The sequence below is a fragment of the Rhinichthys klamathensis genome, unplaced genomic scaffold (genome assembly GCF_029890125.1).
Source record: "Rhinichthys klamathensis goyatoka isolate OS25496 unplaced genomic scaffold, OSU_Roscu_1.1 h1tg000064l_1, whole genome shotgun sequence".
NCBI lineage: Eukaryota > Metazoa > Chordata > Actinopteri > Cypriniformes > Leuciscidae > Rhinichthys > Rhinichthys klamathensis.
The window spans coordinates 803,435-830,735 of NW_026606607.1; the positions used below are offsets into that span (position 1 = coordinate 803,435).

Genomic DNA, 27,301 nt, shown 5'->3' on the forward strand with positions numbered 1-27,301 from the left:
TAGAGGCTTTAAAAAATTGTGTATCAAATTACAATACGGTAGGCTTTATAGGGTCCAATAAAACTCTCATGTTTTTTACTTATTGTGACAAAAATAAGAGACTGTTGTTGAATGATATACTGGGCTGAGCAATTATATCCATTCATATTCTTATATGGAATTCATATCTTGGAAAAATGGAACCTAGTACCCAATATAAAAGTGTGCAAAATGCTGACTAAACCAATTGACAGAGCCAGAGGCAGTCCAATTTCCACAAAAGGAAGTGTCTGTTCACCACAGTCTGAGCTAAAGACAGCCTAATCTTATGATAAAACGTGACTAGGCATAAATTTGTGAAAAATAAATAAAATGTTTGCTGTTTTACTAGACTTTCCAGGTGAAATGTTCAACAAATTCACTTGTCTTTCATGTTGCATGTGCAGCATTGTTGACACCAAAATAAAAATCTTTTATCATACCAAGGCTGCTGTTTTCAAGGGCACTCATACTATTTGTATCGATTCCCACTCGGAGCGGGTTAAGTAAGATCGGTTACACCAGTTTAATCAGATGATTTCATAAAATGTAGAAAAGTCGAACCGGGGTCTCCGGCGTGGGAGGCATGCGCACTAAATACCGCAGCCGGTAGCACGCCTCTTGAGGCCAGGGGAGTGAGGTTTACATGCACAGCTCTTACTGGCCTATGTCCGTTACGCTCCCCTTCCTAAACCTCACTCCCATCCGGGTCACGGCACCAAATGTAACTGGTCTTACTCAACCCACTCCAAGCGGGATTTGAACCAGAGTCTTCAGCGTGGGAGGTGGGCTCGCTAACAAGGACGCTAAAGACCTCAGTTGCTAGCACGCCTCTTGAGGCCAGGGGAGTGAGGTTTACAGGCACAACTCTTACTGACCTACGTCTGTTACACTCACCCCCCTAAACCTCACTCCCATCCGGGTCACGACACCAAAAGAACAAGCCCTACTCGACCCGCCCCAAGTGGGATTTGAGCCTGGGTCTCCAGCGTGGGAGGTGGGCACACTAACAAGGTTGCTAAAAACTACAGCCTCTAGCATCAGTCACCAGCGCACCTCTTGAAGCCAGGGGAGTGAGGTTTACACGCACAGCTCTCACTGGTCCAATAAACTGGCACATACCATTGGAGCACAATTGATTGAACACAGGCTGCATAGACTCGATCCAATCATGATGCTGGTTCAGAGCACATCTAAAATTTGAAATGCATGCGCAAGTGAAAAACATTGCCGCACATACAGTATGTGAGTTCCACCCTGATGACTACTTTATCATGCCTTAGAGGATCAAGATGACTGAATTTCCATTTTAGATGGACTCAATGACTGGTACCTCACTCCACTGGACTCAGTGAGAAAACCAGACATTGGTAGAATCTGCTACTACAGCTCTTGCCATATTCCAGGCTATTGCTGCTAAATTATTTTCATATGCCTGCCTTCTTTGAAAAAATATAGTGTTCCTGATTGATGTTGTGTGAATCAGACAAACACAAGCCTGCTCACCTGAGTTGTTTATCATTATTGATGATGATTCATGAGTGAAACAGCTGGAAACCAATCCCTTTAGGATTTCAAATAAACTATACCAATCTAATTACAAGCATACAGTATGTCCAAATAAAATGTTTGTTCTACCATCTGCTCCACACGTCACAATTAAGCACCATTCTTCTGCTTACGGAAAACAAACCATCAGCTCATGAGTCAAAAGGAAGTTAATTCACTTCCTTAGTTGTACCAGCCACTTGTTTAAATCTAGATATTTTTTAATCCAGCACAACCCAAAACATACCTTTTTTATTAATTATATTACTGTATATTATATTATATTATAAAAGCATTTTTGCAGCTGAAGCCACTTCCATGTTTTGCATCATTCAAACATTTGACAGTATGAAAGTTTTGAATGAGTTTAGAATGTCACGAGCAAAATATTTGTTGTAGGGTAAAACTTTTTTTTTAAATCCAGTGATGTTCCTTATAAGCCTGGCCTGGTTTGAGCAGAACCTCGGCCTGTAGAGTTTCATTAAAAATCACTGTCTTCATCAACTTCAAATTCGAGCACATGCAACTCGTCGTTCTTCTGTGTCACTCCTTTCTCCTCCTCCTCCTCTGTGCTGTTTTTGGTTTCTCTTCTATCCCTCTTCACAATCTGATGATATTCCTGATAGATTCCAGTCAGAGCCTGTGCGGCCTCAACAGATACTTTCAGCTTTCCAACCACATCCTGCTCTTCATCTGCGCTGACAACTGAGAGAAAAAAACAGACAATAATGCATGTATTTCTTATGCATATATTTCAAGTATATTTTCACCTCCTTTAAAATGACTGAATATTACCATCGATCTGTTCTTCAATTACATCATTTCCTGTCAGAAGAAGTTCTCGTAAATCCAAGTGGGCATAGCCGACATCTTCACATTCTTCTTGCTCATTCATGGGCTCACTGACTACTGTGAACTTTAACCTAGATGATTGGAGGAAAGAAACCTAGAGATTAGAAGATCTTCTTTACGAATCTTTCATTTTATTGCCATGTGAAATTATTATTGTTACATCTATCAGTATCTCTCATGTTCTCTCTGTTTACCTGCCCTGGTTGGGGTCAGTGCCTTCCAGCATGGTGTAGAGGTAATGTCTCAGAGGAGCTGCTTCCAATGAATCCACATGAATAACTGACAACAAATAAGGAAACATAAATTGTTAATTATTTACTTTTTTAAATTCATCATACCAAGTTCATGTTAAATTTACAAATATATACATATATATATATATATATATATATATATATATATATATATATATATATACAAATTCAATAAAGGGCCACTTCAGTAACGAGATTAAGTACACTATTTAAAATGCACTGTAATCCTGACAAATTTGAAGTTGTATTTTAAAGTACCTTTCTCAAAAATAATAATTAATAATCTTTTGTCATACTTTAAAGAGGTATGGTTTTTTTTCTGATGTGTTTAACATACTGAAGCACATGCAAAGTACTTGATTAGAATTTTAACTGAAATGTGTTATTTAATATTACATTTAAAAGTTAATATATTTTAAATGTACTAATCTGAACTTCTTTACAAATGTGTAAAAATTATTAATATAATAATAAATACATTTACATTCATACATACAAGTTTCAATTGAAATGACATTCAATATTTAGTTTACCATAAATGCACTACATTCGGAAGTATTCTTTAACCATATGTTATAAATATGAAATTAACATATAAGGATGTGCATAAGTCACACTTAAGTGGGGCAAAAATGCTAGTTGAGTTTAATATGAATTTAAACTATAATACAACTTTATTTAGTTGCAAATAAGTGTCCAAAAAGATTACATAGAGTTTGTAAGAATAATTTTCTTTTAAAGTGTATTATTTCTGTAATAAATACTCATTTTAAAAGTATGTTAAATTGTACTTGATTTTACAAGGGTGGGTCAATAGCATTTCTCTTTGTAAGTGGCATTTTTATTCCTTCTACTCAAAACTTGAAAACTAAACCTGCAAACCATTTGTCCAAACCGAGTGTGCTGCAAGTTTCCAGGGAGAAGTTATTCCATGCTGAAAGTTGGGGCAAATCAAAGTCAATCAAAAAATATGTGATGTTTAATATACAGCTACTGTATGTTGAATGGAAGTTTGGTCCAATGAGACGTCAGTGTGGGTGGGGCTACACAGAGTGATGTTAAAGGTCGTGGATGGTTATGATAAAGACTTTTACCATGGAAGAAAATCTGGTTAAGACACATAAAGGTAATTCATTTTCCTTTAGTGACCTTACCTCGTGTAAAGTTATAGTGTATTTCCTCCCCGTCTGTTGGTTTACGAAGGGACATGGGCGTTTCTGTCGTCTCCATGGGAATACCTAGAAGGCGGTATTCTACATACACCTGGTGCACTGAATAGTCAAGTGCAACACTGGAAGAAGGGTTAAAAGAGAGTGATAGGATTTCCACTCTGAGTCTGTCTCCCTATGAGACACAAAGACAAACGTTAATGAAGAACTGACTCTTCCCATTTAAGGCCAGATGAAAGTACATGAAAACAAATGTTTCAGCTACACCAACTTGATTTCACGGAATGGTCCAAATGTGCTCTGGCAAATGCATAAGCGTTCATAAGTTATTAAGGGATTTATATAATTGTGAGTTTTCTTCCAACAAAAGTGTACAATGTACAACATTCAAAAAGCATCAATGAAGATACGATTGGCAGTGTGAAACAGCTGGTTATCAAAGAATCTGATGTGATTTTAACATTTTCCACATTTTATTGGCAGTCATTTAAGCAAGGATGTTGAGAAATATAGTGTATGGGTTTAATTTCAATTAGTAGCGTCTCTGATTTCAGGTAGAATTACTATATTGTGATGGCGTTCCTGAACATGGTTGAAAATGACATATCTTAGTAAAGATTTTGGTTGAAAATGACTTAATATTCTGGTAAAGATTTTGGTTGAAAATGACTTGTATAGTAGTAAAGAGTTTGGTTGAAAATGATTCAATTTTTTTTTTTAAAGATTTTTGGTTGAAAAATACTTAAAGGTGGGCGATATGACCAACATCTTTACCACAATATAAATAGTTTAAATACCCAGAAAGTCAACACATAATGCTTTAATCCCCAAGTAAACAAGCCAGAGGTGACAGTGGCAAAGCATGAAAAACAAAAACGTTGGTAGTAGCAAGAGAGAAAAAAAAAGGGAGCCAGTTCTCTTCTGGATATAAAGTATGTTTTTACTTTTTCATATTTTTCAGATTCTGTGGTATGTAACATGTCCATTAGTCAACTGTGTGATCATCACCTTTTTACGTGTTTTTGGAGGGTGCGGAATTATGATGACGTCACTTCCATTTGAATCTCTTGATTCATCAGACTGAAGGGCATCTACGTCACTTTGAGCTATTTAGGATAAAAGAGGTAAAAAGAAGCTTTAAGTACTTTATAACTTGTGTAATGAATAAGTGACTTTTGAAAATCTCACTTCTATCTGTTTCATCCTCTTGTTCTTCATCTTCCTGATCCTGCTCCTCCATTTTGTTTTGCTTCAAAAGAAACATATTGAGGACACATTTGAACTGACTGATTTAAATACTCATAAATCTTCCTGTTACACCTTTGCAGTTCCTTACCCGTGCTGCATGGCTTCCATAGCTCCTTTGTCTACGCAGGGTGCTCAGCTCTGAGTCCGATGCTCTAAAGTCCATAAATTGATTGGACTCAGTTGACTTAATAGACATGGCAGGGGTTTTGGGTTTGACTTTGTCCTGAATGGGTAATGATGCAGTGCTTTGTTGCTTCCTTCTAACTGACCTTGATGGTTGACCTGCACTAGATAGAGGTTTTCGATGATTCGAAGTCGGTTCAGATACCAGAATGGTTGGAGACTGAAGGGGTAAGATCGAACCTCTTTGAGGGATTCTAATGGGTGTGGATGGGTGAATATCAGAGGTCTTGGCTCCATGGTCTGGTCCACGAAGCTGAGACTGAAATTAAGTTGAACAATTTATTTTATATTGTTGTTGAATTACTCTGGGGTGCGTTTCCCGTACAACGACGTAACTCGCTGCTTCACTACCATAGTATACGATGCATCATTGAAGAAATCAACTAGCTAGCCACGACAGTTTCCCGAAACCGTATTGCCGCAAAGTGGTCGTTCAACCACGTTGGTTAATGATGTCACGAATGTGTTAGAGTAAACTTATTTTAATGAATCTGTTTGAGATCGAATTAGTGCAAGATGTTTTGCTATAAATTACGGACATGTCATCTGAGGACTATTTCTAATTTTTCTCAGTTATTTGCACATGCTCACTCTTCAAAAATGACGCTTTAAATCTCTTGACAAACTAAAAGACGTGAATGACATTTGTATGTATTCTGAATAAAAGATATAGATTGTACTGAATGTCAGCTTGCTTATTTTGCTCAAGATAAGGATTCATTGAGTCCACGTCATGCATACCAACCTTACAAATGGAGCGCAACTGGAAGAAAACTAAACTAGAGGTATTTCGGATTTCGTGGAAAGAGAGCTCAATTGCTTACAGAGAGGCTTTAAAAGCTGCTAGATCTGCTTATTTTTCAAACCTATTAGAAGAAAATAAACATAATCCTAGGAATTTATTTGAAACAGTGGCTAAACTAACGAAAAAGAAAGCTTCAAGCTCAGAAGTGTCAAAGCAACACGGCAGTGATGACTTTCTGAACTTCTTCACTTATAAGATTGATAATATCAGGGACAAAATTATAACTATGCAACCGTCTACCACAGTATCACATCAGGAAGTGCATTGTAGTCTCCCTGAGGAAAAATTTGATTTATTTGTTGCTATAGGAGAGGAAGAATTCTGCAAACTCGTTAATTCATCTAAATCGACAACTTGTATGTTAGATCCTATACCGACTAAGCTACTGAAAGAGATGTTTCCAGAGGTCATATATCCTCTTCTTAATATCATTAATTCATCTTTGTCTCTAGGATACGTACCAAAAACCTTTAAACTGGCTATGATAAAACCGCTTGTTAAAAAACCACAACTTGATCCTACAGAATTAGTCAATTACAGGCCGATCTCGAATCTGCCTTTTCTGTCAAAGATATTAGAAAAAGCAGTATCTTCACAACTATGTTCCTTTCTAGAAAGAAATGATATCTGCGAGGATTTTCAGTCCGGATTTAGACCGTACCATAGCACTGAGACCGCTCTCATTAGAGTCACAAATGATTTGCTCTTATCATCCGATCGTGGTTGTATCTCTCTATTAGTGTTACTCGATCTTAGTGCTGCATTTGACACCATTGACCACAACATTCTTTTAAGTAGACTAGAAAACTATGTTGGCATTAGTGGAATTGCATTAGCATGGTTTAAATCATACTTAACTGACCGTTATCAGTTTGTAGCAGTAAATGAAGAGATGTCTTATCGATCACAAGTTCAGTATGGCGTACCACAAGGCTCAGTACTAGGACCGCTGCTGTTCACTCTGTACATGCTACCATTAGGAGATATCATTAGGAAACATGGAGTTAGCTTTCACTGTTATGCCGATGATACTCAGCTGTATATTTCTTCAAAACCCAACGAAACTTACCAATTCACAAAATTAACGGAATGCATAGCTGATATAAAAAATTGGATGACTAGTAACTTCCTACTACTAAATTCTGAAAAGACAGAGATTCTAATTATTGGACAAAATACTTCCACACGTAATAACCCAGAATACTGTCTAACACTTAATGGCTGCTCTGTCAAGTCTTCGTCGTCGGTTAGGAACCTGGGTGTGCTATTTGATACCAACCTTTCTTTTGAAAGCCACGTGTCTAGTATCTGTAAAACTGCATTTTTCCATCTTAAAAATATATCTAAATTACGCCATATGCTCTCATTGGGAAATGCGGAACAATTAGTCCATGCGTTCATGACCTCAAGGCTAGATTATTGTAATGCTCTACTGGGTGGTTGCCCTGCACGCTTAATAAACAAACTACAGCTAGTTCAAAACGCCGCAGCTCGAGTTCTTACCAGAACCAGGAAATATGACCATATTAGCCCGGTTCTGTCAACACTGCATTGGCTCCCTATTAAACATCGTATAAATTTTAAAATATTGTTGATTACCTACAAAGCACTAAATGGTTTAGCTCCGCAGTACTTGAGCGAGCTCTTAACGCATTATAGTCCTTCACGTCTATTGCGATCTCAAAATTCCGGCCAGTTGATAATACCTAGAATATCTAAATCGACTGCTGGCGGTAGATCCTTTTCCTATTTAGCACCAAAACTTTGGAACAGTCTTCCTACCATTGTCCGGGAAGCAGACACACTCTGTCAGTTCAAAGCTAGACTAAAAACACATCTCTTTGACCTAGCATACACATAATACATTATAGACTTCTATAAATTCAATGTTAGGCTGCATAGATTAGGTCAGCCGGAACTGGGAACACTTCCCTTAAATCTTGATGTACTCGCTACATCATAAGAAGAATGGCATCTACGCTAATATTAGTGTCTTTGTTTATCCCGAGGTTTTCCCGCAGCCTGCCGGATCCAGGCCGTGTCCAGATCTGACGAAGGAGATTCGCCTGGACCCGATGACAATGCAGTGCTGAAGTATCCACTATCCTCTCCCTATGGAGGATCCCTTTCCCACTCTACAGATAAAGCGCTGTGAATTCCGGCTCGCGTACCCCGAAGTGATAAAATAAAACAAAATTCTGTATCAAAATTTATAGGCAAGAAAAGTAGTTTGTTTAGGCTGGGTTGTATGAATTACAAACCTGCGCACATATTTTAAAAAGCACATAACTATAGAATTCTGAATGAGCATGTGAACGCCGTCAGCGTTAATCACAGGTTCGCGTTTAAAGTCTGATCATTTCGACGGAGGTGAATCAATCAAAGTTAACTTTAGCTGGAAGTAACATTATTCAAGAACCGCTATAACGCCAAAACAATCTGTTACCTTAAATTATATGTTTATCTCTGTAAAGCTGCTTTGAAACAATTCATTGTTAAAAGCGCTATATAAATGAAGATGACTTGACTTGACAAGAAACTATGCTTCTAACCACAGGTCGAGAGCTGTCGTTCCAAACACATAACTCTCCGATGTTGTTTGCGAATGTTCGTTAAAACTATGTTTTCGGGAAACACCGACTCAGCTGATAACGTCAGAACTTGCGGCCATATTTGGCTAATAATGCTTTTGGGAAACGCACCCCTGGGCAGTTATTGTTATTTCACAGACACTCACCCTGGGCTTTGCAATGGGTCTCTGTGACACCTCAGCGCTCGGCACCATTCTCTCTTTCTCTGCTCCTTCTGTTTGCATTGACGGAGTCTCAGGTGACTGAAAGGGGTACTTCCACCTGAGAGTGACCCTCACCATTCCTCTAGGACTGCCAGCAGGGTCTCTAAGCACATAATCACCTGACAGCAGCGAACAGAGGAAACATTATTCACCAGTTAACCTTTGCCTTAGTGAATATTGCTTTGTATGGTTCTAAATTTGATTCCCATGGTAATATAATGTTTTTGTTACTTTTATTTGTTTCTCTTGGTTGAATATTGGATATTTGGTTTCAAAAATATGAACTTACTAAATGTACGCTATTGGTCAAAAGTTTTAAATAATTAAGACTTTGATTTTTTTTAAAGAAGTAGTTTATGTCGCTTAATAAGTCAAAGAGGCAGCACTTATTTGATCAACAATAACAGTAATTTGTGAAATATTATAACAAGTTGATATAAAAGATGACTTATTCTTGTGATGGCAAAGCTAAATTTTCAGCAGCCATAGTCCAGTCTTCAGCGATAATTCAGAAATCATTATAATAGGCTCAACTATTAATAACATTTCTTATTATCAATGTTAAAACAGTTTTTGCTGCTTGATATTTTTGTGAAAACCATGACACATTTTTTTTCAGGATTCTTCAATGAATAGAAAGTTCAAAAGAACAAGGTTTATTTTATTTTTTTAAATTAACATTATAAATGTGTGTTACTGTGATTTTTTATCAATTAAATGCATTCTTGCTGAATAATAGTAGCCTATTAATTTCTTGCAATATAAAAGTCTTACTAACTCTAACTTTTAAATGGTAGTGTATCACAGTTTCCAAAAAATATTAAGCAGCAAAAACAATCAACATTGATAATAATAAGAAATGTTTTGTAGGGAATCAAATAAGCATATTAATGATTTCTGAAGGATCATGTGACATTGAAGACTACAGTAATAATGCTGAAAATACAGCTTTGCCAATTAATTACAGATAAATAAATTACATTCTAAAATATATTAAAATAGTAACCGTTTTATATCGTAATAATTTTTCACAATATTACTGTTTAAACCGTATCAAATAAATGCAGCCTTGGTGAGCAGAAGAGACTTCTTTCAAAAACATTAAAAAGATCGGTATAGTGTATGCACAAAATTATATTCCCACTTACATTGTCCAATTAAGGTTTTGTTTAATTGCATCTTGATCGTAATAATTACCTCTGATTGGTCTGCCTACAGCAAGGGCTCGTAGTGGAATTGGTGTCTTTGCCAAATAAGTGGGAGGAGTCTGACTTTCGCTGTCATCAAACACATACACCCACAGACTGCCCACATTCAGGTATTCTAATACATCCGCGGTAACAGCTAACGGATAGCTCGCTGAGTCTTCAAAGACAGGATCCACGCAGCACTGAATTATGGGTGTAGAATGAGGTGGTAGGTCATAAAGGCGATACATTAAGTATGCATCAGGGAGTAGTCCTGGCCAGCGGGTACTGAGACCCACACAGCGCTCCAGTACCACCTCTAGCTCATTGGGTATCCCTACGCCGTAATCATACATCTCCTAAAGAACACACAAAAAAATACATGTTTTTAACAGTAAAAGAGGCTGTTGATTTTCAAAAATGACAAAAACTGTATATCAAACATATCAAAATAGTCCATATGACAATATTACCTTATCTGTAGCCATTTGATAGTTTTTAAATACCGGTATGTACATGTGTGAAAGACAGTATAGCTACAATCGAGGGGATTATTTAAATAATGTATTTTTCCTCACACAAAAGTCTGTTACTCACAGACTCTGCTTTTTGGTGTTTCTTTGCACTATTTTTTTTTTTTTTGGAGACCCTAGTTATTGTATACATTCACTGTATGGAAGAGAGCAGTTTGGAGATACAGTAAAGTTGGGTTAGTAAAGTGTCATTGTACGCACACTTCAGAATCTTGCCAGAAGTAGTATGTCATCTGGGTACTTTCTGCCTACCTTTTAAGAGTACTGTGAATTCAGACATACTATTCTTGTCACATACTATTAGGGAAGTATGCGTTTTCAGATGCAGCCCTGCACTCTTGTGAAAAAGTGTGTCTAATGGTAGTGAAGGTGCTCTTTTAAGTACATTTTTAAAAAGCTGTACAGTACTTGCAGATAATATAAAATTAATGAAATACTGTAACAGGCTACTATTTAAAGATATATGATATAATGACTTCTTAACACATAAGTACACTTTTAAAAAAGTGAATTTTGTAATAATGTCAAATTAAAAGTTGATTTTAATTGTTTTAATAATGTTTTGTTAGTTCTTGAAAGCATTACACTTATTGTGATGTGCAACATATAAAGCACATGTAAAGTACTTGATACCTGAATTTTACCTGTACTGTGTTATTTGATATTACATTTAAAGTTAATATTTTTTAAATGTACTAAATTGCAACGTCATCAGTACAAATGTTTAATTGCAAATATATGTGCATACATGACATACAAGTTTCCATAAAATTGACATTAAAGTATATTTTTGGTTATCATAAATACCAGTACACATTAACCATATTTAGTAAATAAGAAGTTACATATAAATATGTACTTAAGTCCTACTTTATTGGTTAAAAAAACCCTACTAAATTTCACCTAACTGAATTCCACAATGCTGGGAATAGATTTAAACAGCATGTTTTTTTTATGAGAATAGAATGTGCATAGGCTTTGTCTTGGCGGACTAGATCTGATACACTACTGCTGCTCCTGCTGGCATGAGTGAAGGCTACTACCAAAACATGCACATAAATACAGGGAATATGAGCTGCTGCAAGAAAAGTAGGATAACTCTCCAGCAGATCTAAGCAGGTGGTGCTGGGGAAGGAGAGGGGATCAGAAAATTCCCATGACGTGCTACTCTGAGTTGAGTCATTACATTCAGTTCACATTTACTGTATATTCTTTTAAATATATTCCTTTATACTACTGTTGAATCAGATAGAATCCATTAATATTATGAACAGCAACTATGCTAATTATTTCATCTGCTTTTCTGCTGTTATCTGCTGTTGACGCTAGTCCCAAGGTAAATGGCGTTCGTCAGCTTCAGTTTGTATCCAGCCTCTCACGGAGACTTCAGATCCCCCAACACATGCGATGAGATGACTAAACGCCTGTGAAGAGACGACTCGACGCCTGTGAAGAGACGACTCAACGCTGGCGATATGTTATGCCCTAAATTAATACTAACTAACTGTATTTTTTCTATGTACATTTCTGAAATGCACTTTCTGTAAAGCTGCTTTGAAACAATATGCATTGTGAAAAGCGCTATACAAATAAATTTGAATTGAAAATTGAATTGAATTGAATTATTAAAGTATATTATTTCCATAATAAGTACACTAAAGTCCTAAAAAGTGCTGTCCTCATACTGTATGTACATGGTGGCATTTACCTCTGTTTCCCCATGAGCCCATTCCAAACCTCTGGTGTGTCTTACAGCTGTTCTGCTTGTGGGTCTTTCCACTTGAGGTTCTGGGAGTTCCACCTGAGGGTGTAAACACACCCAAAACTCAAGGATTCCTATAACTTCTCCTTCAGCTCCTGCAGAACAAAGGACAACTTACAAAAATGCAGTGGCAAATAGTATTGTAATCAAGAGCTACAACAATGAAAAGAATGTGAAATTAAACTATCTGACATAAGCATCATTTATATGCTATTTTAATTGCAAAGCACGTGTGACCTCATTTTTCTTACCTGTGATGTTGGTTCTGTTTTTCATTCGTTCACCTCTGCACTGTAGCGCTCCCATCAGAGTGATCCCCGCTCTCCCACGGGTTATAAATTGTACCCCTCCAAGTGCTTGGTGCAGTTCAACAGTGATGGACCCTTCCTGAACCCTGAGCTTCTCCAGGTCGAAGGCAGAGAGGGTGTAATGCGACGTGAAGCCATAACTTGGCTGACAACCTGACATTAATGGAGTTGAGAGGGTTTCAAAGTCAAGAAAGCCATAGGTGCAAAAGGTCGCAACCCCTTGGTGATCTCCTGTGTTTTGTCCCATGAGTCTCAGTCCCAGTGGTGTAAAGGTGGCTCCTGTGAGATGGATCTCCAGAAGAGATTCTCCTCCACGCAGATGTGTGACTATGGCGCCCTCTGCTGTGAGCTGGACTGACTCTTGTGCCAGGCCTGTCCAGGTGTACTGCATGGGTATGGTCCGCTTATTGTTTCTAGGGCTGTACGCTAACTCTTTGAGTTGAGCTAAAACAATGAAGGGAACATATGATGTCATACTTGCATTATTAAGAAAAAAGGGGAGAATGGGGCTAGTTGTCACACTTTTACTCTCATCTATTCCTTGTTTTGGTTTCTTGTTAATCCAATAACTAACTTACAAAAATGTTGATGCATTAGAATTTTAGTTTGGAGGATAAAATTCAAAATTATTATTATTATTACTGACATAATGGTTTTATTTAAGCAAAATATAACTGAAAAATTTGAAACTAGATATTTGAAACCAATATACAAAACAACTGCTAGAAAGAAAAAAAACATTGGTGCAATCAGATTTTTTACTTAAAACTTGTGACAACTAGCCCCAATTGTTTGTATATTATACATGCCACAACAGAAGTTCCTCTAACCTTGTAAATTGCTGATTTGAAGGCCTCTGCTTTTCAACAATTTGTCTTTTTCACTTCCCCTCCTTCTATTCTCCTCCCTCTCTCTTTCAGACTTCTCCATAACTGTCTTCATCTCATTCTATAAAAGAAAATACTGTAAGTGTAACGGATGATGTTTTGGATTATGTGGAGTGAAAAGAGACATTCTGAGCAATATATGCCAGAGTTGTGATGTATTTTCACTGCTACTGTGTGTACCTGGAGGTCAGCGTTTAGGCGATGCTGCAATAATAATAAGTCTCTAGTTTTCTGGAGTTCTAAAACAGTTTCTGCATATGAGGCTTGTATTGCATTCAAATCCCTTGATGTGTCTTCTAACTTTCCATCCGTTTTCAAGAAGCACATCACCCCTTGAGTCTCCTGCTGCATTCTGAAGGCCTAAGAGAAGAGAACAAGAATGAAGAGGGAAACAGAAAGATGTAACGAAACAAGCAAAGAAAACCTATTGTTATATAGCTCCCTAATCAACAAAATCTGCAACATTTAAATCTAAAATCTTACCTTAATCTGCAGCAAAGTCTCACTCAGATCTTCCACACTCAAATCAAACTCCTGATAGAGAATGAAAAACAGATTCTAATGAGCTGAATGTCTGGCCCCAGTTTCTCTTTGCAAAGGATTTTTTTTTGCGTAATACAGGAAACTTTACTTTTGTAACAGAATCCAGTTTCTCTTGCAAAGATGTGACCTCCTGCCTGTGCTGCAGGACTGCTTGCTCCAAACAATCATGTTTTTCTCTAAGGAAGATAACCATATCTGGACACAGAAAAAATACATTCAGTTTGTTGGGGAGATGTTTGCATTAACATTGAAAACATGAACATCAGATGTATTTCGCATATTTGCAATTATGAGCTCTGATTTGATGATTACAGAATTTTCAGGAGAACTTTGTGCACCGTGTTCAGGCTGCTATAATCAGCACTTTCCAGAATAAGATGAGATGTGGTCCAGAATTGATGGTGCTAGACATATATCTGACAGCGCAAGAGCCTTACCTCTATCTCGCTCCTTCTCCTTCTGAACTCGATCATTCTCAAGTCTCATCTGTTCCTTCTCCTGCTCCAGCATTATCTTTTCTCTCCTTTCTTCCACCAGTCTTTCTTCAAGCTTCTGTACCTCCTCTCTCCACCTATCTTCTCTAAACGATTCCCTTGGTTTCTCTTGTTCCTCATGTTGTCCTTCTTGATGGCTTTGGGCAGACATAGTGCTTTGGTGGAAAAAAATTAATTAAAACTTTTAAAACCTGGCCTTTTTAACTACAGATTGTTTCCCCCCACTTATTTACAGGATGGTTTGGGGGTTAAAATACAAATCTACAACCAGTTCCATAGCTTGAATAGCCTGGAATAAAGACCTTACAACAGATAAATGACTGACAGCCCAAATAGCCAAACAAATCGCTGCACTGAGAAGCCTTGTTGCTATCTGCCATTTTGTCTGTCAAACTTACTGATACTAGTTACCCAGAGTGGCTAGTTAATGGAGTTCCGTTTGTCCATTCTTGAAATCATCCAGTGATCTTGAAAAATGCAAGGGTTGAATCAGACTTGTTATTATGATGTTGACCTTTGAAAAATTGGCTTCATCCATCTGTTGACTTTTTATTTATGGATTATTTGGTTCAGAAAAATGCTGAATGATTATGCTGGTTTGAACATCTCTTTGCTTTAATAAGCAATAAATAGTGTGACATGCTGCCAAATTTTACTTTATTTTAAGAAAACACACACACGCACGCACACACATTTGCCTCTGTTTGGATCTTCCAAGTGTCTGATACACATTTATCCTGTGTGTCAACTTTCCGACTTTTTGAAACTTGGGAAGATTTCATCTTGTAATTTCAGTATTTTCTTGTATTCTACCATTTAGTTAAATAACCTCATTCAAAAGCTTATGCTTTCTGATTTTTGCACAATGATAAACTGTGATAAACTCCATTTGAAGTACAAATATTTTTTTTCCAAAAACATCAGGTACATCAGCGAGTAACCAACCTGCGTTGTCATTTTGTTTGACAGACATGGAGTACCCTGCACCCTTGAAAAGTAACTGCTGTCATAAGGTCAATTCAGGCCGATAAGTTGGCTACACTAGCCTGGATGCCAGCCCTAACCCCGCCCACAACATTTTTTGGTCGGGAAGTTCGGTCTGGACTCGATCCATTGAGGAGTAATTATGATCGGTTCAAAATTAGTCGGGCCAATCAAATTGCCAGGGCGGGCTTTATACGATGATGGACAGATGATCTGCAGTTACGTAATCATCGCGTTATCAAAGAGCGCTTGGGTTGAACTGGTTTCCCTCAGAGATGACTGCAGCTGGAGAATTGAGATGTATAAATTCCGCTATCACGTCTGTTGTAAAAGAAATCGACAGCGCATTCATTTTAAAAGACGAACAGAGACTGCAATCAAGCCATTTGTTGATCGGAAAGATGTGTTTGCCGTCCTTACTACGGGATTCAGCAAAAGTTTATTTTATCAGCTGGCTCCGATGGTCACTAAGAAGATGGGACGCAATGAAAACCCTGCGGTCGTTGTGGTTTCTCCTTTGGTTGCACTCATGGAGGACCAAGTAAAAGAAGCAACACTCATTATTTTACTACTTCTTCCAGCGTGCGTGCAGTTGAGATCTGTTGAAACTATGCTAAGCAACTATACGTTGCTCTGATTGGTTGTAGGTCTATCCAATTGAGTGCAGAGTTGGGGTTTTTTCCTGGTTCGGTTAAGACACGCCTCATAATCAAAGCCCTATGGAGCAGTATCAGACTCACATTCTGACTAGAATATGAGTATGACGAAGTCAGGCTATGGCTACACCCTAGGGAATCCCCTTTGCCCCACAGTCCATGAAAATGTCCCTGTTTGTCCCTCACTATCAATGCCCCTACATCCTATGAAATACTGACCTCTCCAGAAGTGAATCATAGCTCTTCTTTAAGAGGTTCCTCTCCTCTTCCAGATCTGAAACCCTCTCCTGAAGCTGAGGAACAGATGATTGTATAAGATTGCAAAGAAGAAAACTTGGAATAAAAGTGCAAAAACTTTAAGAGTACTAACTCAAGCTGTACCTCCCCCAGAGCTTGCAGTGAAAGTGTGGCAGTGTTGAGCTGGCCCTCGAGTGTTAGCACTCGCTGCTTCTCCTGTTTCAGCTGCTCGCTCAGGTCCTCCACCTTCTCCAGCAGTGCTACTTGGCTCTCTTTTAAAGACCTTTGGCCCTACATAATATTTACCCATATAAAATAAAAAAATTAACTGTGTCTAACTTATCAATGTCCTGTCCGGATCAGAATAGGGCTACTTCTATTATACTATTTTATTCTCAGGTCATGTCAATGTTTGCATGATTATAAAGAAATAGCTGATAATGATGACAATGGGAAATATTTCTTTGCAGGTTAAGCTCACCTCCTCCAACTGGTTCTCGTAAGCCTTAAGAAAGAACACAAAGAGAGGAGGTAATGAGGATGATTTGTTTAAATGCCAACATGGTAAATGGTAAATGGACTGCATTTATATAGCGCTTTCACAGACCCAATGGCCACCAAAGCGCTTTACAATTTGCCTCACATTCACCCATTCATACACTCATTCATACACCGACGGCGATGTGAGCCATACAAGGCGCCATCCAGCTCGCCGGGAGCAGCTTTGGAAGATATTATTTGGAAGACATTATACCAATTATTTCAAAGTGAAAGTCCCCATCTAAGATCCAATTCACCATATACACTGAATTATATATATTATGGACCAGTTAAAAAAAAACTTTCATACAAAGTAAAAAGACTATTTATTATTAAGACAATATGCTACTTAATGTAGGTCAATATAATATATTTTTTTACTACTTAATTTCACAATAAACAAAAGCTAAATTATCTCTAATATGATAGTTGAAATTTTACAACACTAAACACGTTGTTAGTGAATATTTTTATTTAGTTTACTTACTATAAATGAAGACAACTTCAAAAGACCTTAACTTTTAATGTGATGTGTTTTTGAAATACTAAAGTACTAAAAAAAGAAAAAACTTTTAGACAAACTGAACTAAACCAGTTTAAACTGAAAACCATGATTTGCGTAATATATTCTGATTTTGCATTGCATTGTTTTTTTTTCATTTTTTTTCATTTTAAGGATTACTGAATCTATTTTTGTGCTAGTGATATGAGTTAATGCCTGCTCACACTTAGTCTAGAACTACAATAACCACACAGCGCACACAATGGATGCACTTACTCTCGATCTCTCTCAACATGGGGACAGGAGGGGTGTGTAATGCGTATGAGTGTTTATTATTTAAAATAAAGACTTTATTCAACTCATCATGCGTGCTGCAGACCAGTTTAACACGGTGTTAGTCAAAAAATGTGAAAACAAAGTAACTTGCATTACTTATTTGAAAAAGTAACTCAGATATTTTGTTGTAAATGTAAAGGTAATGCCTTACTTTATTCGTTATTTGAAAAAAGTAATCCGATTACGTAACTTGTGTTACTAATGCCACCAAACCAACACTGGTTACACTCCTACTCACTCCTCTCATCAACATACTGTGCGTTAATAGTTCAGTGAAGCCTAAAGCAGAGCCAACCAACAGTAAAGTGGATGGACTATCCCAAATGACCCCAAACCTTAAATATAATGGATAATAGTTTTCAATGTTTTTTTGCTCTGGTTTGGTCTTACGGCTCACCTCCTGAAGAGAGAGAAACTTTTCCTGATTGACCAGAAGGGCGGAGCTCTTTTCAGAGAGCTGCTTCTGCAGTCTGATCACATCGACATTATCTTTTATAGTGAGTCTGTAAAGAGGAATAAAAAATGTCACATGCACACACACACACACAAACTTATAGAGAGTCTGTAAAGAAGAATAAAAAATAACACATGCACACACACATATATAAATATATATATATACACAGTCACACACACACACACACACACACACACACATAAACTTTTCCTATACCTGTGTCCATCGGCTTGTTGTTTGCGTAGGTCTTTCACAATACCCTCAATTTCTTTCTCTTTTTCTCTGAACATTTCTCTAAGAGACTGAGTACTCAACTCCTGTTCTGCCACCCTCCCTTGCTGGGTTTCTATGATGGTAGATCTGCTGAGAGAGAAAACAAGCCAAAAAAATTAGAAACAAGGAGGGAAAAGCCGATATTGCAGATCAACATGGCATTTTAATAGCTAATTAATAGCATGGAAGCAATGTCCTACTGTTACGCCTGCCAGCCGGAGTGCCTATGATAGCCACCAGAGGGCACTCCCTCCGTCTTTGTTATCTCATCATGCACTGCATTTCCCATAACCCATTGCTCGGACTCATTATGCCTGATTACTTTCAGCTGTTTCTCATTAGCCTTGTTAACTCTTCCTATATAAGCCCTGGTTGTGTATTCACTTATTGTGAAGTCTTGGATGTTTTACACTGTATTTCTGAGTGCTCTCTGTTTTCCTGTGTAATTGTTCTGACCTTCTGCCTGGATTACCCAACCTGTGTGTCTAAACAGTATGTAACACCTAACTAATGGGTATGGATTATCAAGATGCATTAAAATTAAGTATATATCAAGCAAAATATACTAGCAGAGTCTTTAAGGTTGAAAGCAGAACTACATAGCTGAAGTCTCTACGCTGGGATGCCATGAGCAGATTGTCATAAAGCAAATGCTTTGCAGACCTATGTTTTTGATCTACATTAAAAGTCTTTCTTCCTTCCTTTGTTTGTTTGTTTCTTTGTCTCAGCTGAGAAGCAGGTATTAAGCACAGCACTATACTGTGTTTTGCAGAATTGCAAGTTATGTAAACACAAAAACATCCAACAAACCTGAGTAATGCAATTCTGCTTATACAGAGGAGAAAGAGACAGAAAGATTGAGGACAATAGTTTTGTTTTATATTGACCATGGTTATTACATAATTCATGCATGTCTAAACAGTTCATAAAAACATGATTGAATAATGATGATCAGGGGTGCATTTCCCAAAAGCATGATTAGCTAATTATGGTCTTAAGTTCCATTGAATTGTGTTGGTAGCAACAGAACTTGCGACCATAGTTGGCTTTGGGAAACGCACCCCTGATAGGCATACCTTGATTATTATTATTTATTTATTTTTTGCAGTTAAAATACTCGCATATAAGAACTTTTAACACACAACAAAATTTTTAGACACTGTGATGTGAATATCTAGCCTAGAAATCTAGACGCACCCTAGCGGCAGCAAAAATTATTTTGCAGGAAAGTGTGGTCTAGCAACTCTCCATAGACTTTTGAGCTGGAAAAACCAAAAACTGGTCCGGCCAATCAGATCGAGTAGAGTTGGTGGGCGGCCTTAACATAATGACGGCAGAGTTATGACGGTTCCGCGTGATTTCCATAGGTGATTTCCCTCTGCTTGAAAACAAAGAAGATGCTGCTGGCGAACAGCTGTCTTTCGAATCGGCTTTGGCCGCGACTCTGGATGACTTGGAGTTAAGAGAACGTCACTTAAGTCATTCCTAAAAAAGGAAGATGTGTTCAGAGTTTTGACGACCGGATACGGCAAAAGTTTAATATACCAACTAGCTGGTTCACTGGTGGAAAAACGCATGGGACTCACTCAGCCACAGCCGTTCGTTGCTCTGGTTGGTTGTAGCGCTATCCTATTGCGTGCCGAGGGATATTGAAAGACAACCGTTTATCCCGCCCCTCGGATTGAGGTATGCCAATTGTGAGTTCCCAGACCTAACATCTTGATGTAGGTCTGGCTTGCCAGGCTAGTGAATATCATCACATTCATATCATATTGTGAACATTCCATAAGGTATTAAAGAGTTAATACACGTATTCGTGTAACAGACGTAGGCCAGTGAGAGCTGTGCGTTTAAACCTCACTCCCCTAATCTCAAAAGGGGCTCAAGAAACTGACGCTAGAGACTACGGTCTTTAGCCTTCTTGTTGGCGTCGACTGATGCTAGAGCGCCTCTTGAGATTAGGGGAGTGAGGTTTACACTCACAGCTCTCACTGGCCTACGTCTGTTAATAATAATAATAATTCTTCATTTACATTTACTCTAAGCACTTTACATATGGAAGGGTAAATCTCCTCAACCACCACCAATGTGCAGCATCCACCTGGATGATGTGACGGCAGCCATCACCCCCCAAAACCTCATTCCCATCAGGGTCATGGCACCCCTGTAGCTCCTCCAATTAGAACCGCCCACTGTAAGCGGGACTCGAACCCCGGCCCGTCCGCATGGGAGGTGGGTGCTCTAACCTGAGAGGCTAAAGACCGCAGTCTTTAGAGCGCCTCTTGAGATTGAGGTTTACACGCACAGTTCTCACTGGCCTACGTCTGTTACATTAGTGCAATTTTTTCTGTCTATTCTTCATAGTAACTTTAAAGTAAAACCATACATAAGAACACACAGGTAAACTTACAATCTGTCTATCTCTCCTCTAGTATCGTCCAGTGAACTGATGCCACAGCGGGCAGGAGCGGTTTGGGCAGCTCGTCTGACACCTCCATCTCCATCCACACCTCGCCCTGAGACAGAGAAAGAGAGAGTAGATACTGAATAAAATCTGGACTGCAACACCAAATTAACACTCCCTATGAAACAGTATGTGGTGGTACCACACTGCATTATTAAGTCATTCAAAGTACCATAGATCTTGTATTTACATGCCACCATTAACATGGTGCATGTCCAAAAATAGGCTTCAGCAATATTACCATTTTACCATATCCAAAAAACACAGTAACACACACACACCAATACCAAGATTTGTGTAAGTGACTTCTCACCTGTTCGTGGCCTATTATGTGTTCTGATACCCAGGTCTAAGATGTGCTGCTTGGCTAAATTTAGTTTACTCTGAAGCGTCCCCTTCTGGCTCTCTAGAGTCGCTACACGAGCCTCTAGCTCTTGAATGGTGTCCTCCAGCTCTCCATCCCTCCCTGCAGACGAATGTCCGTGCTTTAATCGCAGCAGTTTAGTTGATAACCTGAACAGCCAAGACAACAGATTGTCTTACTCTTCTTGAGGCGGTGTATTTTGGGGTATAAAAACATTGATAAAAGTGTCCAAGCAAAGCGTTCAGGTTGCATAGTTCTGGGACTGCATGCACAAGCTGAGTAACTACCATTGAGATGAATGTAAATAATGACGGAAAACTTTATTATGTAATGAATCTCGTTGTTATAGTGTGCGTTTCTGTACCTGCGTAGTTTTTGGTCTTGTGTGCGGCTGTGTTGTTTGAGAAGTGTGTTCTCCTCCTGTAGACGGAAACACTGGTCTTCCAGATGCTCGCGTGGTACTCTGAACAATCGCTGACGATCTGTATAAAGACAGAGAGACTTAGAAAACAACCCAGAGTTGCTACTATTTACAGTTCTGGGTCAAAAGTTGCTCTTTTATAACCCAGGACTGTATACTGAAGTTCCAACGCTATCTCACGACCAATTCGTACGAATTTGTGAGTGATTAAAAGGTGGCGAATTCGTACGAATTTGTACGATTTGTCTAAACCCACGTGATGGGTAGGTTTAGGGGCGGGGTCAGGGGTAGGTCATTCGTACGAATTCATACGAATTGGGCAACTCGTAAAATATGTACGATTTAGCAAAAATCGTACTAATTCGTACGAGTGAGGTCGTACGAATTGTTACGAATTAGCCACCTCGTAAAATTCGTACGAATTGCCGTGAGATTGGGTTGGAAGTTCACATTTATTTGGGGTATTGACTTTGTCTCAGATACTTCTTCTAAAAATGAGCACAAATTAGATCATTGCTGTCTGATATACAGTAAGAGTATAGAGCTATGAAACATGAATAGCATGGTTGGACTAATAATGAAACAAGCAAATTATCCTTGAAATTCTCAGGGAGACACTTGTGAGATTACTGAGGCATTTTTCTCAGTTCAGAAAATGTCTCCATTTGCACTGCATTTGAATCTAACTGCTGTTAAAAAAAATAAGATATTGTAAAGAATACAATACTATCTTTCCAATAGTAATAAATAAAAGTAATATATTTCTATAAAAAAGTGTATTTAACCTACTAAGAAATAGTAGTGCATAGTGGTGAAATAGTGAGTGTTGAGACACGTCTTACCCTTTATCTTGAGCACCTGTGGTGGTCTTCTCCAACTTCTGGTGTCTTGATCTGTGTCTGAAATAAAGCATACATTGATCTTGAACAGAACAGATCCACTCATTTAAACAAACCAGAAATAAAAATGCATATGATCTTGCAACCTAAATAAACACACACCGTCCCAGCTCTATACACACCTGTGAGAACAGTTATCAGTCCTGCTCTCAAGCCCACGTCCCTCACAGGGAGGTCACCTGCTGTATCATCCACCGCCAATGACATTATGAGAACTAACAGCTCTAACCAATCACTGCCTTTATATGAGCCGAGGCATTCAGGAAGTGATGTCACCACAGAGGAAGTCAATGGGACATTTGTCTTTCTTATTCTGCGTCACAAAGAAAATAAGGAAACATTTCAAATTAAGTTCTTAAAAATGAGATTAAACTAAAAAACTAATATGAAACTAATATTAACATTTTAAAACATATCATTTAAAACTAAACTCATATGAAATGTTATATTCAGTTAATTATAAAGGAGGGGTTTTCATCTTTATAGCCAATCCATGGACCTCCAACATAAAAACATCTGTGATTGTATGTAAATGAAAATGACTGTACTTAAATGAAAAATCCTAATTCACTCATGTCTCAGCCCTAAAGGGTGCCATGTGCGTCGGATTTAGACGCATGGTCAAAAGCGTCAGTTAGATGACGCCCGAGGATGAGCGTCTCATATTGACGCTTAAGGGGTACCATGTGCGTCGGCATGTTGACGCATGGTCAAAAGTGTCAGTTAGATGACGCCTTGGGATGAGAATGTGTTGCCTTAGGATGTGAGGGAAGGGTGCAATGAAAGAAAAGGAGGACGGAGGAATCGAAGGAAGTCTTGTTTGTGTATTGGAGTATTCTTGATCACTCAAGTGTCACTTCAAAGGCCCTCTTTTCACCTGGTTTTAAGATGCATTTTGGTCAATCGGATCACAAGTGTAAACGGGGTCTAAAACGTTTTGAGCTTTTTGACCACTTCCAGAGGTAGTTGAAAACACATTTGACCGGATTGAATACTCATGTGGTGGAATGTGTTCGAACAGCTACAAAAGACCTACTCTTCACCTTCTGACCTAATGCGTAAACATTAAAGGACAAGTTCGGTATTTTACACTTAAAGCCCAGTTTTAAGATCGTTTCTGATGAAATAGAACAGTTAAGATTGAAATTTGAAACTCCATTGACTTGTGTCATGGCACACATTTGTTTTTTATTTCTTAGCACCATCTTGTGGTAGTTTGGCGTTACAACAAAGAAATTGATGACTGTTAGATATTTTCTTAGTGGTTGGTTGAGATCATGTGACTCTTGGGTTAGAGGTTAACCAGGAAATAATCGCAGTGTTCTAGTATCTTTCCATGCGGTTGGACAATAAGTCATCTCTCTGTTTCTTTACGTTTTTGTGCCTCAGAAAGGCTTTGCCTGTAAGTTTGCTACCTTTTTTCAGTGTTTACATGCATGTATGTTTATATATATATTTGAAATTCAATAGTTTGAGTTTAAAAACGAACTATTTAGTAGTGATTGCAATTTGTTAACAATAACACTAGGCAGAGCTGATTGTAGCCTTTGGTATATGTGCTCAGAGAATATTCGGAAATTTATTTGTGTTAATTTTGAGAACATTTTGTAACAAGACATTTGTAACCTTTGTATATTTCAGTTTTACAAAAAAGAGAAAGAAGAGGAAAGAATATCACAGTAAAACTTTCAACTTTACTCCTGCGTCTGCCCCTTTTCTGACTCCTGTTAGCTATCTGTCAGTGTTGCGTAGATGGAACACGCATCTAGGACAGAATAGTAAAAAGGCAACCGCACAGTGGGCACTAAAGTTCAAGGAAAGCAAGCTCTAACTCCATCATTCCTCGTTCATCATCACGCTCTGTACTCCTGGACGGTATTAGCAATTCATGATGGCGGAGAAAGCTACGGAGGTTGAGAAAGCTACGGAGGTTGAGAAGGCTACGGAGGTTGAGGAAGCTACAGAGCGAAGTCAAGCATTAGAAACAAGATCTATAGCCTCTGCTTCGACTAATAGATCTAGAAGCTCATCGGCTAGCATAGCTGCTGCCAGGGCTCGCGCTAAACTGGAAGCTGCACGGGCCAGGACGGAATTCCTTAAAAAAGAATCTGAAATCTTGATTGAAAAGGCTCAACTGAAAGTTACAGAGGCACGCATGGAAGCGTCTCTGTCAGCTATAAAGCATGAAAGTGAGGTGGCAGCAGCCATCGCTGAGACGAAGGTTTTGGAGGCAGCAGCAGATAGTGAGCTTGGAGAAAGGATTTCTGATGTGAGGGAAGTTTCTGATCGCACTCGTGATTACGTCATGAATCAGTCTCAACAGAGGTTATTGTCTTCTGCTGGAGATGAACCATGTCAAACACCTCTAAATCCTATTGTCCATGTGTTGGGGCCAGAAACACCCCCAAGGCAGCATCGCTCAGTAGTTTGGGATGTCAGAGATTCCATCAATAAACCTGATACTGAGTGTATAACACAGCATCCTCAGAAGTCAGTGCAAACAACTTGTCATGAATACCAAGTTCCGTCGTTCACTTCTACTCCATATAAGACAACACCACAACCATCGTTCAACAATGACACTAATGTGAGTGAGGTCGCCAGGTACTTAGCACGCAGAGAGCTTGTTAACTCAGGTCTCTTCAAGTTTGACGATCGACCTGAGAATTATTGGGCGTGGAAGTCATCTTTTGTCAACGCAATTGAAGGTTTGCAGCTGTCAGCTGCTGAGCAGTTAGACCTTCTGTCGAAATGGTTGGGAGAACAATCTTCACATCATGTGCGAAGGATCAGAGCTGTGTACACAGGTAATCCAAGCACAGGCTTGAGAAGGGCTTGGGAGCGCTTGGAAGATTGCTATGGCTCTCCAGAGATGATTGAGAAATCCCTCTTTGACAGGATTGATAGATTTCCAAAAATCAGCAACAAAGATGCAAAAAAGCTAAGAGAACTTGGAGATCTTCTACAGGAAGTGGAGTCTGCGAAACATGAAGGCTACCTACCCGGACTTACTTATCTTGACACCGCTCGTGGTGTTGCTCCTATCATGGATAAGTTACCTTATAGTCTTCAGGAGAGGTGGATGGGTCAGGGTTCTCAGTATAAAACAGCACATCAAGTCGCCTTTCCTCCATTCTCCTTCTTCTGTGAGTTCATCTGCAGAGAGGCTCGAACACGCAACGATCCAAGTTTTGCTCTGTCTTCAGGAATCCATAGTGTGTTGAAACCAGAGGAGCCATTTAAGAGACAAATGAAAAGCCCAGTCTACACGCACAAGACAGAAGTGTCATTAGGGACTGGGAGTCAGACACGCAGCTCAAATTATGAGTTGGATGATGTGGATAAGACCTGCCCGATTCATAAGAAGCCCCACCCTCTCAATCGTTGCAGAGGTTTTAGGATCAAACCTTTGGATGAGCGCAAGACTTTCCTAAAGGAGAAAGGTGTTTGCTACAGGTGCTGTGCAACAACCACTCATCTGGCCAGGGACTGCAAGGCAGCTATTAAATGTAAGGAATGTGGCAGTGATGCTCATATCGGAGCGCTTCATCCAGGACCGCCGCCTTCAAATTTATTTGATTATGGCGGGGAGGGAGAGATAGACAAGCCTCAACCTGCTATTACTTCCAAGTGTACAGAAGTCTGTGGTTACGGCAAATGTTCACGGTCCTGCTCTAAAATTTGCCTGGCTAAGGTTTACCCAGAAGGCCACCCAGAAGGAGCAATCAAGCTTTATGTGATCTTGGATGACCAGAGCAATAGATCGCTTGCTAGAACCAAGTTTTTCGACTTGCTGCATGTCAAAGGAGAGAACTCAACATATACTCTACGTACCTGTGCAGGTGTGACAGAGACCGCAGGAAGAAGAGCTACAGGTTTCATTATAGAGTCTTTAGATGGAGTGACGAAGGTGAAATTGCCAACATTGATCGAATGCAACAATATGCCGGACGACAGGGCTGAGATACCAACACCTGACGCAGCACGTTGGCACACTCACCTAAAGTCCATCGCTCATTGCATACCTCCTTTGGATCCAGAAGCCCAAATTCTTCTTCTTTTGGGTCGTGACATCCTTCAGGTTCATAAAGTACGGGAGCAACGCAATGGACCTAATAACGCACCCTACGCGCAAAAGCTAGACCTTGGATGGGTTGTAGTGGGAGATGTCTGCTTAGGAGCCGTGCACAGGTCTGCAGCACTTAGTGCTTACCGCACCCATGTACTTGATAATGGACGTCCTTCTCTACTTCCTCCATGTCCCAACAAACTCAACGTCAGGGAGAAGTTTGACATCAAGCCTCTGCCTGAGATATCTCTGGCGCACGGCACCTTCATCTTTGATGACTATGCCATAGGGGATACCATCTTCGAGAGGACAAAGGAGGATAATAAAATTGGGTTGTCTATTGAAGACAGGCGCTTTCTGGACATCATGGATAAAGAGATGTTCATGGACGAGAGCAATAGTTGGGTCGCACCACTCCCATTCAGAACACCTCGACAACGACTCCCTAATAATAGAGAACAGGTATTAACACGCCTAACCTCCCTTTTGCGGACGTTGGAAAAGAAGCCTGAAA

At 39.0% G+C, this 27,301-nt stretch overlaps 1 protein-coding gene across 1 annotated transcript in view; it reads right to left on the bottom strand.

The window, feature by feature from the left end:
* Nucleotides 1-1,988: 1,988 nt before the first annotated feature.
* rpgrip1 (RPGR interacting protein 1) overlaps nt 1,989-27,301 on the bottom strand; it is a 31,232-nt gene continuing 5,919 nt past the window's right edge. Inside the window, exons 2-27 of the mRNA XM_056249842.1 lie at nt 22,841-23,031; nt 22,662-22,718; nt 21,763-21,880; nt 21,348-21,547; nt 20,981-21,086; nt 18,514-18,660; nt 18,238-18,343; nt 16,944-16,967; nt 16,607-16,753; nt 16,445-16,518; nt 14,529-14,740; nt 14,180-14,286; nt 14,032-14,082; nt 13,729-13,908; nt 13,492-13,609; nt 12,605-13,105; nt 12,300-12,448; nt 10,069-10,417; nt 8,815-8,990; nt 5,178-5,531; nt 5,030-5,090; nt 4,850-4,947; nt 3,827-4,016; nt 2,613-2,697; nt 2,362-2,489; nt 1,989-2,271 (exon numbers count right to left, since the gene is read on the bottom strand). Coding sequence (XP_056105817.1) covers nt 2,048-2,271; nt 2,362-2,489; nt 2,613-2,697; nt 3,827-4,016; nt 4,850-4,947; nt 5,030-5,090; nt 5,178-5,531; nt 8,815-8,990; nt 10,069-10,417; nt 12,300-12,448; nt 12,605-13,105; nt 13,492-13,609; nt 13,729-13,908; nt 14,032-14,082; nt 14,180-14,286; nt 14,529-14,740; nt 16,445-16,518; nt 16,607-16,753; nt 16,944-16,967; nt 18,238-18,343; nt 18,514-18,660; nt 20,981-21,086; nt 21,348-21,547; nt 21,763-21,880; nt 22,662-22,718; nt 22,841-22,925 — 4,047 coding nt within the window. The 5' untranslated portion in view covers nt 22,926-23,031 and the 3' untranslated portion in view covers nt 1,989-2,047. The remainder of the gene's footprint in view (nt 2,272-2,361; nt 2,490-2,612; nt 2,698-3,826; nt 4,017-4,849; nt 4,948-5,029; nt 5,091-5,177; nt 5,532-8,814; nt 8,991-10,068; nt 10,418-12,299; nt 12,449-12,604; nt 13,106-13,491; nt 13,610-13,728; nt 13,909-14,031; nt 14,083-14,179; nt 14,287-14,528; nt 14,741-16,444; nt 16,519-16,606; nt 16,754-16,943; nt 16,968-18,237; nt 18,344-18,513; nt 18,661-20,980; nt 21,087-21,347; nt 21,548-21,762; nt 21,881-22,661; nt 22,719-22,840; nt 23,032-27,301) is intronic.